Source organism: Geotrypetes seraphini, chromosome 10 (assembly GCF_902459505.1).
Source record: "Geotrypetes seraphini chromosome 10, aGeoSer1.1, whole genome shotgun sequence".
Lineage (NCBI taxonomy): Eukaryota > Metazoa > Chordata > Amphibia > Gymnophiona > Dermophiidae > Geotrypetes > Geotrypetes seraphini.
The window spans coordinates 1226882-1240185 of record NC_047093.1 but is presented as its reverse complement, the minus strand read 5'-3'; the positions used below and the strand labels follow the sequence as shown (position 1 = coordinate 1240185).

Here is a 13304-nt window from a genome sequence, read left to right as displayed (position 1 = left end):
ACGAGAGACCCTTGAGCCCCGAGATCATCCTGGTGGCCGTCCGCTGAACCGATTCAATTCTGCGCACATCTTTACTATAATGTGGCCTCCAGAATTGCACACAGTACACCAGATGAGGTCTCACCATGGCCCTGTACAATGGCCTGATTGAGAATGTGCAAGAAAAGTCTGCCTGTTTGAGAGTTTGAAAGGTAAGGTCTGCCTGCTATATAATTTGAGAGGACTGCCTGCTTGTTAGTAAGTTAGAATGGTCTGCCTGTTAGGAGGATTAAAAATTCGAATGGTCCGCCTGTTAGGAGGATTAAAAGATAGATGGAAAGTTTAAAAGATAGTTTGAAAATTTATTAGTTAGTTGTGTGTGACTGATGGTCTTATTCCGCCCCTGTTGTAAGTCGAGACCTTACCTAGGTGGTTTTCTGGAGACCTTAAACTTAGATTCAGATTTGGCCCTCTTAGAGGCCTTTCGCAAAGGTGGTCTCGCTAAGGCGAGTGCCTTTGCCGCACGCTGAATGGCTGTGTGCCGTTGGCCTGCCTCCTTTTATGGAGGGGCCTGGGCGCCTATTGCCGACACTGTGGGGTGGGCGGAGTTACTCTCGCCGCTGCCCCGATGTAAGTTTCAGCTTTGTCTGCTCTCGCGCTCTCCCTGCTCACCACGCGCCTCTCCAAGCACTCCTCGTGCCTCTCTTAGCACTCCCTCGCCTTCCTCCGCAGTCTGAAAACCGTCGGCTCGCCTCCTTTTATGGAGGGGCCCAGGCGCCTACTGCTGACACTGTGGGGTGGGCGGAGTTACTCTTGCCGCTGCCCCGATGTAAGTTTCAGCTTTGTCTGCTCTCGCACTCTCCCTGCTCACCACGCGCCTCTCCAAGCACTCCTTGTGCCTCTCTTAGCACTCCCTCGCCTTTCTCCCTTTGGCCCAACTTGCCCCGGCCTCAACCTCGCTCATTGCGAACCAGCCTGAGCGTCGCACTGGGGACTCTCGAGGCAAGTTGCGTCGATCTCGATGCTTGTCCTGGAGTGATTCCTTGCCAGTTCCGTCGAGGCAGACTTCTTCCACTGCCCGGCCTTGTGCGAAGCACTGGTCGAGACATGCCTCGTCCTCGAGGCGGAGAGCTGCGAAGCGGCCCAGGGATTCTCTCCCGAGGCGAGGTCGGTCTCCGGGCCCCCGCACTACAGGGTCCATTAAGTCATTGGACCTCATCCTATCTGACCCCTCTCTACTTCCGTCCCGGTCTCCGGACCGCAGGGCGCTGAGGTCGAGGACTCCCGCCTCCCTCCAGGGTTGCCGGATATCTTCTCCCCGGGGCTCACCGGAGTGTGTTGCCCAGTTCTCTATTCCTCGGACCCCGGGGTCTTCGCCTTCCCGGGTTCCTCGACACAAGCAGTCATCGACATCCCCTCGTTCCTTCAGTGAGGCCTCCTCGCCGTTCATGCTTGTGGACACTGATTCTTCGGCGCAATATTCGAGGGAGTTATCCCCCTCATTTTCTGCTGCCCCGAAGTCTCGCTCGGCTTCCCCCCGGGGGGGCCTTCTGCGGGTAAGCCGACCTCCTTCACCAGGTTTGTGCTGGTCATGGGCAAGACGCTGCAATTGGACCTCCAGTCTGATTCCAGGTACACATGGGAATATTTGGAGGAGATGGAGCTTCCTTATCCTCCTAAGGAATCCCTTCGCCTCCCCTTGAATCCGGTCTTGCAGCAGACTTTCTTCCAGAATCTGGAGACTCCTTATGCTATCCCGGCCATTCCCTCCAAAATGGAGTCCAGGTACCAGACAGTGCCCTGTATGGGCTTTGAGAAGGCTCAACTCTCCCACCAATCCCTGGTGGGGTTAGTCTTCCCTGAAGAAGTCCAATTCTTCACGAATCTATGTGGCTGTACCCCCGGGCCGGGAGGGCCGACTGTGGACAAGTTTGGCAGGTGCCTGTACCAAAATGCGATGATGGCCAATAGGGTGCTGAACTACAACTTCATGTTCACCTCCTACCTCAAATAGTGCATTAAATCTATGCCCTCTTTTCTGGAGGATTTGCCGGTCCGTCGCCAGATGGAATTTCGCCGGCTCCTGGATACCTTGTCACAGATTCGACTTTATATGTTTCAGGCATCATATGATGCCTTTGAACTCTCCTCCAGGATCTCCGCTTTTGCCATAGCCATGCACCAATTGGCTTGGCTCCGCATCGTGGACATGGACCCCAATCTGCAGGACCGGCTGGCAAATCTCCCGTGCTTGGACAACGAACTCTTTGATGACTATCAAGGCAGCCACCAAACGCCTCTCCGAGCATGAGCGCTCCTTCGCCCCGTTGGTGCGGCCCAAGGTGAAGCCCGCCCCTCCGAAGACGTATAAGTTACCCCCCCCCAGCGCTACCCCCAGAATTCGATGCCGGTGTTTTCCAGGCCGCTTCCTCGGCGCCAGCAAAAGCAGAGGGCCCCGGCGACGGCTAAGCCTGCGCCGTCCTTTTGACCATCTGGGTTGGGGCGGAGCGGGCCGGCCCCCTCCATCCTCGAGCCTTCTCCTCTACCTATAGGGGGCCGCCTCAGTGCCTTTTCTCCCCATTGGGCTCCGATCACGGCGGACAATTGAGTCCTTTCCGTCATCCGGGAGGGGTATTCTCTGCATTTCTGGGCACCGCCTCAGGATCGGCCCCCTAGGAGGGTGTCCTTCGAAAAAAGCACAATTCCTCCTTCTTCTCCAGGAAGCCCATGCCCTCCTTCATCTCCGGGCGGTGGAGGAGGTCTCGGTATGTCAGTGGGGCTCGGGATTTTACTCCTGGTACTTTCTGGTCCCCAAAAAGACCGGGGACCTGCGCCCTATCCTGGACCTCCGAGAGCTGAACAAGTTCCTGGTCAAGGAGAAGTTCCGTATGCTCTCTCTCCCCATGTTGTACCCCCCTGCTGGACGAGGGGGACTGGCTTTGCTCCTTGGACCTGAAAGAGGCCTACACTCACATTCCAATCCACCCGGCCTCTCGCAGGTTCCTTCGGTTTCAGGTGGGAGACCTTCACCTACAGTATCGGGTCCTCCCTTTCGGGCTCGCTTCATCCCCCCGGGTATTCACCAAATGCCTCGTGGTGGTGGTGGGGGCCCTGCAGTCGCGGGGTCTTCAAGTGTTTCCGTACCTCGACGACTGGCTTGTCAAAGCGCTGTCGCGGGAGGGGGTTATTTCAGCGACCCAACGGACTGTTTTCTTCCTTCAGAATCTGGGCTTCTAGGTCAACTTTCCAAAGTCCCAGTTGAGCCCTTCTCAGTCTCTGCAGTTCATTGGGGCGGTGCTCGTTCCTGCCTCAGTCTCGGCAAACTGCCCTTATCCACCTGTGCCAGAGGATCGCCCTTCAGTCCACGGCCTCCGCCAAACAGATGATGATCCTATTGGGTCACATGGCCTCCACAGTTCATGTGACTCCGTTCGCCAAGCTTCACCGCCGCATTCCGCAGTGGACCCTGGCGTCCCAGTGGAGACAGGACCGGGATCCTGCCTCTCGGCGTATTACGGTGACTCCCTCCTTAAGGCGTTCACTCTGCTGGTGGACACGCTCTTCCAATCTTTCGAGAGGTTTGCTCTTTCTCACACCCCTGCCGCGGAAGGTTCTCACAATGGATTCTTCCGCGTATGCCTGGGGGGCTCACCTCGACAGCCTCCGGACCCAGGGTCTTTGGTCGAGTGCCGACCGTCGGTGCCACATCAACCTGCTGGAGCTTTGGGCCATTTTCAATGCCCTGGTCGCCTTTCGTCATCTGCTTCAGGATCAGATCGTCCTGGTGCGCACAGACAACCAGGTGACGATGTATTATGTGAACAAGCAGGGGGGTACGGGTTCCCAGTCTCTGTGTCGGGAGGCTCTTTGGCTCTGGGAGTGGGCGATCAGCCACAACATCTTCCTTCGAGCGGTATACATCCAGGGAGAACTCAACTGCCTTGTGGACAGGTTGAGTCGTTTTCTCCAGCCTCACGAATGGTCGCTCCATGCCTCGGTTCTGCGACAGGTGTTTGCTCGATTGTGGACGCTGCAAATAGATCTGTTCGCCTTCCCCCTCAACTACAAGCTGCCTCGCTTCTGTTCCAGGATTTACTCCCCGGATCGTCTTGAGGTGGATGCTTTCCTGCTGGATTGGACGGGCCGGTTCCTTTACGCATTCCCTCCTTTTCTCTTGATCTTGAGGACTCTCGTGCAGCTCAAGTCGGCTCGTGCCACCATGATCTTGATAGCTCCTCGCTGGCCCAGGCAGCCATGGTTCTCCCTTCTTCTTCAACTCAGTGTCAGGGAGCCTCTGCTGCTGCCTGTGTTTCCTTCTCTGCTGTCTCAGAATCGGGGTTCGCTGTTGCATCCCAATCTGTAGTCTCTACACTTAACAGCTTGGTTCCTCACCGCGTGCCTCCCTCCTTCGACTTCTCTCAGTCGGTAAGGGATGTTCTCGGAAGAGCTCCACTCGACAATGCTATTCCCAGAAATAGACCAGATTGCTGGGTGGTGTGCTGAGCACCGCATGGAGCCACTATCTGCCTCCTTGCCTTCCGTGCTGGATTATCTGTTCCACTTGTCTCGGTCTGACCTCAAATCGACATCTATTCGAGTCCACCTCAGTGCAATAGCTGCCTTTCATCAGCTGCTTGATGGGAAACCGCTGTCCGTCCATCCGGTGGTTTCCCGATTTATGAAAGGCCTCTTCAATGTTCATCCTCCACTCAAGCCCCCTCCGGTGGTTTGGGATCTTAATGTGGTTCTGGCTAAATTGATGAAACCTCCGTTTGAACCCATTGATAAGGCTCATCTGAGGTACCTCACTTGGAAGGTGGTGTTCCTGGTTGCTCTCATGTCTGCTCGCAGAGTCAGTGAGTTGCAAGAACCGGTTGCGGACCCGCCTTTTACTGTATTTCATCATGACAAGGTGATCCTTCGTACTCATCCCAAGTTCTTGCCCAAGGTGGTTTCGGATTTTCACCTCAACCAGTCCATTGTTCTTCCGGTGTTTTTTCCTAAGCCCCACTCTCATCCTGGTGAGGTGGCGCTTCACACCCTTGACTGTAAGAGGGTGTTGGATTTTTACCTCCAACGCACCCAGCCTCATCAAACGACTCCTCAGCTCTTCCTTTCTTTTGATCCCAATCAGTTGGGCCGCCCTGTTTCCAAGCGTACCTTGCCCAACTGGTTGGCTGCTTGTATTTCCTTCTGCAACGCTCAGGCTGGTCTCCCGCTGCTGGGTCGGGTCACGGGGCATAAAGTTAGAGCGATGGCGGCATCAGTCGCTTTCCTCAGGTCCACGCCTATTGAGGAGATATGCAAGGCCGCCACGTGGTCCTCGGTTCATACTGTCACTACTGTCTGGATACCTTTTCCAGGAACGACGGCCGGTTTGGCTAGTCGGTTTTGCGTAACCTGTTCTCATAATTTGCCAACTCTCCCTCTGTCCCTTTCTGGTTAGCTTGGAGGTCACCCACATGTTGAGAATATGCTGCCTGCTTGTCCTGGGATAAAGCACAGTTACTTTACCGTAACAGGTGTTATCCAGGGACAGCAGGCAAATATTCTCGCAATCCACCCACCTCCCCGTGGTTGGCTTCTTTGCTAGCTATCTGAACTGAAGACCACGTTGAGGAGACGTGCCCTCTAGCTGAGTGGGAAGGCACACGCATGCGTGGTGCAGCACTAGCAAACTTGAGATCTTCAATCAAGTTTGCTTGAAAAGCTTTCTGCGACGGGGCTCAGTGGATGACGTCACCCACATGTCAAGAATATCTGCTTGCTGTCCCTGGATAACACCTGTTACGGTAAGTAACTGTGCTTTTTGTCTGCTCGTAATATAGGGGCCATCTTTGACTCCTCTCTCTTCTTTACCGCTCAGATACAACATATCAGTAAAACCTGCTGCTGATTCCTCTATAATATTACCAAAATCTGACCCTTCCTCTCTGAGCACAATACCAAGACACTTATCCACATCCTCATCACCTCACGCTTAGATTACTGCAACTCGCTACACTCAGATATTCCGCTTAGCCATCTCTCTCCCATCCAATCTGTCCAGAATTTGGCTGTACGACTCGTATCGCGGGAGAGCCGCTATATTCCTGTTACCCCTCTCCTAAAGTCACTTCATTGGCTTCCCATCTGTTTCCGAATACAATTCATACTGACCTACAAATGCACTCCCTCAGCTGCCCCTCACTATCTCTTTTCACTTATCTCCCCCTATGATCCCCCCCATAAGCTCCTCTCAGCTGGTAAGTCCCTCCTATCTGTGCCCTTCTCTTCTACTGCAAACTCCAGACTCCCACTCTTCTGCCTTGTTGCACCGTATGCTTGGAACAAGCTGCCAGAATCCCTATGGCGGGCTCTGTCTCTGGCAGTGTTCAAGGCCCAGCTAAAAGCCCACCTCTTTGAGAGTGCTTTTGACTTTTAACTCCTCCCACCTTGTGTTCTGTATCCCCAAACCTATATGTCATGTCTGTCTGTCCAAGTTAGATTGTAAGCTCTTCCGAGCAGGAACTGTCTATTAAATGTCAAAATGTACAGCACTGCGTATGCCTTTCAGCGCTATATAAGTGATTAGTAGTAGTAGTATTTTTGTTGAGGGTTGTCTAGTTCAGTGTTCTTCAACCTTTTTACACCCGTGGACCGGCAGAAATAAAAGAATTGTTTTGTGGACCGGCAAACTACTAGGACTAAAATTTAAAAACCCCGTTTACGCCCCATCTCCGCGAGCTCGGTCCCCGCAAACCATCTGATCCCATCTGCACAAGCCGCAATTATGATTTTATATTGAACATATTTTATTAAAGTATAAAAAGAAACAATATTCTGAACAATTGTGATTTTATAAATACAAATATACAGAGCACGGACCAACAAAACCCCTGTCTCCCCTCCCCTTCACATATATCCCCTCTACTATCAAGAAAACTGTGATGGGTATTCTCCTACCCATCACTTAAGGGAACTCAGCGCAAAAAATGTACGATGGCCTCCTGGCGACACAGGCAGCGAAGCTGGACCCCTCCATCCTCAACCTGCTGACAACCACAAGTGACTATAAATCATTCCGAAAAGAAATCAAAACTCTGCTTTTCAAAAAAACTATAAAACCTTCTTATTCCCTCCTCTCGCTTCCTCTGCCTTCCACACAAACTACTAGCTAACCTCCCCCTCCTACTTGTATCCCCCCTCTGACCCTATCACGAAACCAACCCTAAACCTCTTCCTCCCTTCTATTCAACACCCTTACTCTGTAATTCCCTTGCATCCTCTATATAAGCATCCCCTGCTTCTACTATGTAATCATCCCCAAAAAAGGCAACTTCTTGGCAATGTCCAGCTACCTTATGCTGTAAATTGTAACTTCCTGGAAATGTCCAGCTATCTTACTCTGTAATCCGCTTAGAACTGCAAGGTACAGGCGGAATAGAAGTCACTAATGTAATGTAATGTAAAACTGAACAAGCCAAGTTATTATAGAACTAGTCATTAAGCCCGTTACATTAACGGGTGCTAGAATACTGTTCACCCTCTATGTTGCCCCTTCCATTCACTGCCCTCTCTTCTCTTTCCATCCAGTGTGCGCCCCCTCTCTCTCTGTCCCATATGGCCTCTCTCCATCTCCTCTTTCCTTTTCCCTTGGTCTGGCATACCTTCCTCCTTCCCTCCATGCCCTGCCATCTGTTCTTCCCTCCAAGCCACTCTCCCCTGTGCTCACGTTCCTCCTTCAACTACTTCATCGGGCAACAGCAGCATTCACAATTCATTGCTGTTGCTGGCTTCAGGTATTCCTCTCTGGCGGGTCCTGTGTTCATGAAGTAGGCAGGACCCGCCAGAGAGAAAGGCCTGAAGCCGCAACAGCAGTGAATTGTAAACGCTGCTGCTGCCTGAAGCACCCGAGGCACACGGTTCTCTCCCCTCCCAGCCCAACTCCCGCTGACTTTGCGACCTTCCCGGCAAGATGACTTTAATAGCAAACCTCCCTCCAGCGTTGGCAGCCGCAGCACGCTAAACAGGCTGGTTCGCGGCTTTCTTCTGCCGTTGAGTCTATCTGTCGCGTCATGGATGACATCATTAGTGACACGGCAGAGGGACTCAACTGCAGGAGAAAGTCGCGAAGCAGCCTGTTTAACGTGCTGCGACTGCCAACGCTGGAGGGAGGTTTGTGTAGAAGCAATATGTGTCTATGTGTCTTCTATGTGTCTCTTCCCCTGCAGTACCTTTGCAGCACTTTGCTGCGGCGCATCCTCCCATCCTGAGTCTGTTTCTCCCACTTAGTGTAGCCGCCGCATACGCACTCTGGCCACGGACCTACGGATCAGGGATTACAGATCACGCAGGTCTGAGTGCGCATGCGTGGCTAGCGTTTTATTATATAGGATGCTACATAGAAATATCATGCTAACAGAATACTGCAGTCCCCAGTTATGTCTCTAGCAGGATATATATTTCAAATCTGATATATTCTAATGACAAAATAGAAATAAAATTGTTTTTTTCTACCTTTTGTTGTCTCTGGTTTCTGTTTTCATCTTCTTTTCACTCTTTTCCTTCCAGCATCTGCCCGTTCCATCCAATGTCTGCCCTCTCCCCCTCTTCCCTGTCCATCCAGCCTGTTCCTCCTCTCTCCTTTTTACATCATTCATTCCGGCTTCACTGCCTTCTTCATTTTTATCTCTCCTACACCAGATCTAGCATCTTTATCCCTCTCTCATTTCTCTGCTGACCCCCTTTCCAGCATCAATGTCTCTCTACTTTCTCATTCCTCTCTCTCCCCTTTCCCTCATCTGATCTCTCCATTCCACCCTGACCCCCTTCCCCTCCTGTAATCTCCCTGCCAGCTATTTCCTTCCTTTTTTATTTCTCCCTTCCCTCCTTCCTTTTTTTCCTTCTCCCTTCCCTCCTCCCTCTATCCAACATTAACTCTCTTCCCATCCCTTTCCCTCCTCCCCTCCCAGCAGCATCTCTCCTTCTTTTCCCTTCCCTCCTCCATCTATCCAACATTAACTCTCTTCCCATCCCTTTCCCTCCTCCCCTTCCAGCAGCATCTCTCCTTCTTCTCCCTTCTCTCCTCCCTCTATCCAACATTAACTCTCTTCCCATCCCTTTCCCTCCTCCCCTTCCAGCAGCATCTCTCCTTCTTCTCCCTTCTCTCCTCCCTCTATCCAACATTAACTCTCTTCCCATCCCTTTCCCTCCTCCCCTCCCAGCAGCATCTCTTCTTCTAACTCCCTTCAAGTCCAGTAACAGCTCTCCCTTTATCCAGCAGCTTCCCAGCCTCCTACAGTGGCTTCCTCCCCTTCCAGCAGCTCTCAGTACTTGCCTGCAGGAAGTTGCTGGTAAATCACTGCCCTGGCAAGTAGGAGAGCAGGTGGGAGGGGAGACAGCTACTGTGAAGGCTCCCCAGGATCTTGCTCGCACACGCTGACCATCTCCCTCCACCTCCACCTGCACCTGTATCTGCAGCTCTCTCGTTGTAAATGCAACTTCCCTGCGGCCCTCTTCTGCAACTCGGCAGGGGTGGCGATCAAGACAGGCTGCCGACGTCGGGATCTTCACTCTCTGAGTCCCGCCTATTTTGTTTCAACTTCCTGTTTCCTAACAGGCGAGACTCACAGAGGGAAGGCCCCGACGTCGGCAGCCTGTCTTCATCGCCTGAGGCTGGAAGGAACCGCAGTCGGCAGGAAATTTAACTGCCGACTTGATCTCGCCGGCCCTGTGCAGACCGGCAGAAATTTTCTGCGGACCGACACCGGTCCGCGGACCGGCAGTTGAAGAACTGTGGTCTAGTTCATTTTTGATTACACAAATCAATCCTTCCTAGTCCACAATCTTTTTTTATTTTTGGCCCAGTGACACATAGTACTCACGTCAATCCAGTTATCACCATAAAAAATTTTCATTTGGCAGTGAATTTCAGTTGGAGGAATTCCTTAATTCACATGAACAAGTGTTCACTGCGCACTTCCATTACCCAAGCAATAGCAAAATGGCCTCTTCACACAGATACTTCTCACCAACTGATGAAGGAAAAGATGCCAAAGAACAAGGGAACATGTGTAGTGCATCAGTGCTGGCCATCTGATGATGAATTATGGAGGTGAAAGCATTACTTTACTTTTTCATTTATCCCTTGTATATAATTTAAAACATAAAAACAATGGTCAACCTATTAAAAATGTTACAACAAAATATAATCTATATCTGAGCCACATCAACATGAATGGTACAAACAAGCATGACCATGTATTAAATTGAGGTTGCTCTACTCAAACATTTAAATAGATAATCTTCCCACTTTCCCCATCTAGTCAACTTTATATGGCAATTGAAATGATGAAATGCTATTTACTACTTCTGCCAGGAGAGGCCACGATGACCTAGGAGATCATTACCTGGACTGTGGTGATTTGAGCAATGCCCTGAAATGCTACTCACGAGCCCGGGATTACTGCACCAGTGCTAAGCATGTGATTAACATGTGCCTCAATGTCATCAAAGTAAGAAATACCAACAGGTAGTAAACTCTTGCAAGCATAAAGCACTACAGTAGTTCATCATCCATGAGCCTGCCCCAGAGTGGAATTCAGCAGGCAGCACCCATTATGCACATTTCACCATGTTACCACTGTGCTTCTTTTCAGGTTAGTGTCTACCTCCAGAACTGGTCCCACGTTTTGAGCTATGTGAGCAAAGCTGAGTCTACGCCTGAGATTGCAGAGGTGAGACCTTTTGGGGTAGATATGTAAAACAATTTTTATTACTTATCTCACTAGACCAGTCCAGAAGTGTGGGTTATGCTCTTCAACCAGCAGATGGGGACTGTGAGCAGCCACAGGTCATCAGCATGCTCTGTCTTCAAGAGGTGGTAATGAGCATCCTGTGCAGTCTTGTTCTGTGCAGATATAGCTCTGGGGCTTGGCTGAAGAGCTAGTAACTTGGCTGAGCTTAAATGGTTTTCCTGTAGTAGGCCCCACATGTGAGAGAATACCTGGAGGAAGCCAGGTCTTTTCCCTCTGCTCAGCTTGGACAGCCTGCAAGTAGCTAATAAGTTTTGCAGATTAAACTATCTGCTTGACTTGTTTGAATTTAATTGGTGGTGCCAGAAAAGGTGAGCCAGCTTTTAAGGCAAATGTATTAAATTAAAGAAGCAATTGTGTACTCAAGGGTCATGAACCACCAAGGAGTCTGCAGGCACATTTCACCAGGGGGATGACAGCAGCTTTGGTAGGGATGCACTTGGTCTTGTGAAAAGAAATTTGTAGAACCACCATCTGGTCAAAGTTGTGTTCTTTTGCAGGCCGGAGGAAACCTTCAGCTGTCTCTTCTTCATATCAGTCATTCCATCCTCTTAGCATTTTGGTCACTCTTCTCTGTACCTTTTCTAATTTGGCTATACCTTTTTTGAGATGCAGTGTCCAGAACTGCATACAATACTCAAGATGCAATCATGCCATAAAGCAAAACGGAGGCATTTTGATACTCTTCCTTTCCTAATAATTGCTAACTTTCTATTTGCATTTTTGCCCATTGTCGCACACTTAACAGATGTCAGTATATTGTCCATGAGGACACTTTGTATCTTTTTCTTCAGTGGTGACTACTTTTGTGAACCCTAGCTATAATTTGGGTTCCAGGTGAACATCGCTTTGCACTTGTCCACATTAAATTTCATCGCAGGGTCACGTGACGCTATGCGCCGATAGAGACACGCTCTCTCTCGGCTCCGGGACCCCGCTCCTCCACACGCGGCTGTAACTAGCCGAACCGGTGCATAAAAGACATTTTTCGGCGGCGGCACTGCACGGGCACAAATGGAGAAATACGTGACTCGTTCCCAAGAGTCAACCCGCAAAAAAACCGCCGCTTCAGACCGCCCCTCCTCGAAGCCTCGGGACTCGAAAATGGCGGCTGCCACAGGTACGGCTGTGTCTGAATTCACAGACACAGCGTTGGCTGACCTAAAGGGCGCTATTGCTCAGGTGCTGGGACCACATATTGACACTCTCACCTCTCATATCTCAAAACTTGAACATTTATTGACTGAGACTGCAACCAGAACTACTGAATTAGAACAACGGGTCTCCAATGCTGAAGATACTGTTAACTCACATGAAATGGATATTGCGGCCTTGCAAGAAACAGTGCAACAGCAGGCTGACAAGCTTAATGATCTTGAAAATCGGTCTCGCCACAGCAATTTGCGTTTCCTGGGTGTCCCTGAGACTATTCCAGATGCTCGCTTGCTTAAGGAACTGGAGGATTGGCTTGAGCTAGAATTCCCTGATACCCTGACCTCCGGCTCGCTCTGTCTGGAAAGGGCCCATTGCCTGGGATAGTGATAGTTCTTGTTCACTGTTTCTAAGTGTTTGTTTACTTGCTGTTTTCGAAAATTAATAAACAGATTTAAACATAAATTTCATCGCAGGCTAGTCTTCCAGCCTTCCAATGTCCTCCTGCAGTTTCCTACAGACTGCATGCAGTTTAACATCTTTGAATAATTTTGTGTCATCTGCAAATTTAATCACCTCACATTTACCCATTTCAGATCATTTATAAATAAGTTAAAAAGTACCGGTACCAATACAGATCCCTGTTGCACTCCACTGTTCAGAGCAAAAAAGAAAGTAGGGGAGAATCAAACCAATTTTAACTCAAAGTAAAAAGGTTTCCTCTTCCTTTTTGTATTCTGCTATTTACCATCCTCCATTGAGATAATTGTCCTTTTACCCTTTTTCTCTTGTTTGTTTAACATCTTTTAACTTGTTCCCAGTCCACAAGAGGACATTACACTTCTCCCTCGGTATTCGCGGGGGATAGGGGCAGAGCCAGACCGCGAAGTGTAAAATACTGCGAATAACTTCTCATCTGGCTCTGACTGCCATGAGACTGAGTCCGTCGAGACTACGATGGGAGCTCACGGCAGCCTTTTCGTATTGGCGATCTACACGGGGCAGGAGCATAGGAAGATCGCTCCTGCCCCGAAAGCCCGCTAGACCACCAGATAAGGAGTAATCTATAGCGCTACTAGACATTTTAAGTCCTGTAGGGAGGCAGGAAGGCCCTAAACTATGATTTTTTTTTTTTACTGCCCCTCCCCAAAAAAATTGCGGATAATCAAAACCGCGAACCACAAATATATATATATATATATACACACACACACTGTATATATCATAAAAAAAATTAAAGGTTCCTGTTTGGGCTTTTATGTTTGAGAATTGATTTGTTTTACATAGTGTATGTTTTGCTTCTTAAGTTTGGTGTATATTGTCTTTTTTTTTTTTTTTGTAACATTGACTTGAGCTTCTAATAAAAAGACTTCTAAA

The 13304-nt window shown here is 49.9% G+C and overlaps 1 protein-coding gene across 10 annotated transcripts in view; it reads left to right on the top strand.

Moving 5' to 3' along the window:
* GPS1 (G protein pathway suppressor 1) overlaps nt 1-13304 on the top strand; it is a 285648-nt gene that overhangs the window by 129541 nt on the left and 142803 nt on the right. For all 10 annotated transcript variants that reach the window (XM_033962197.1, XM_033962201.1, XM_033962205.1 and 7 more), the window contains 2 exons: nt 10340-10475; nt 10620-10697. In XM_033962197.1, coding sequence (XP_033818088.1) covers nt 10340-10475; nt 10620-10697 — 214 coding nt within the window. The remainder of the gene's footprint in view (nt 1-10339; nt 10476-10619; nt 10698-13304) is intronic.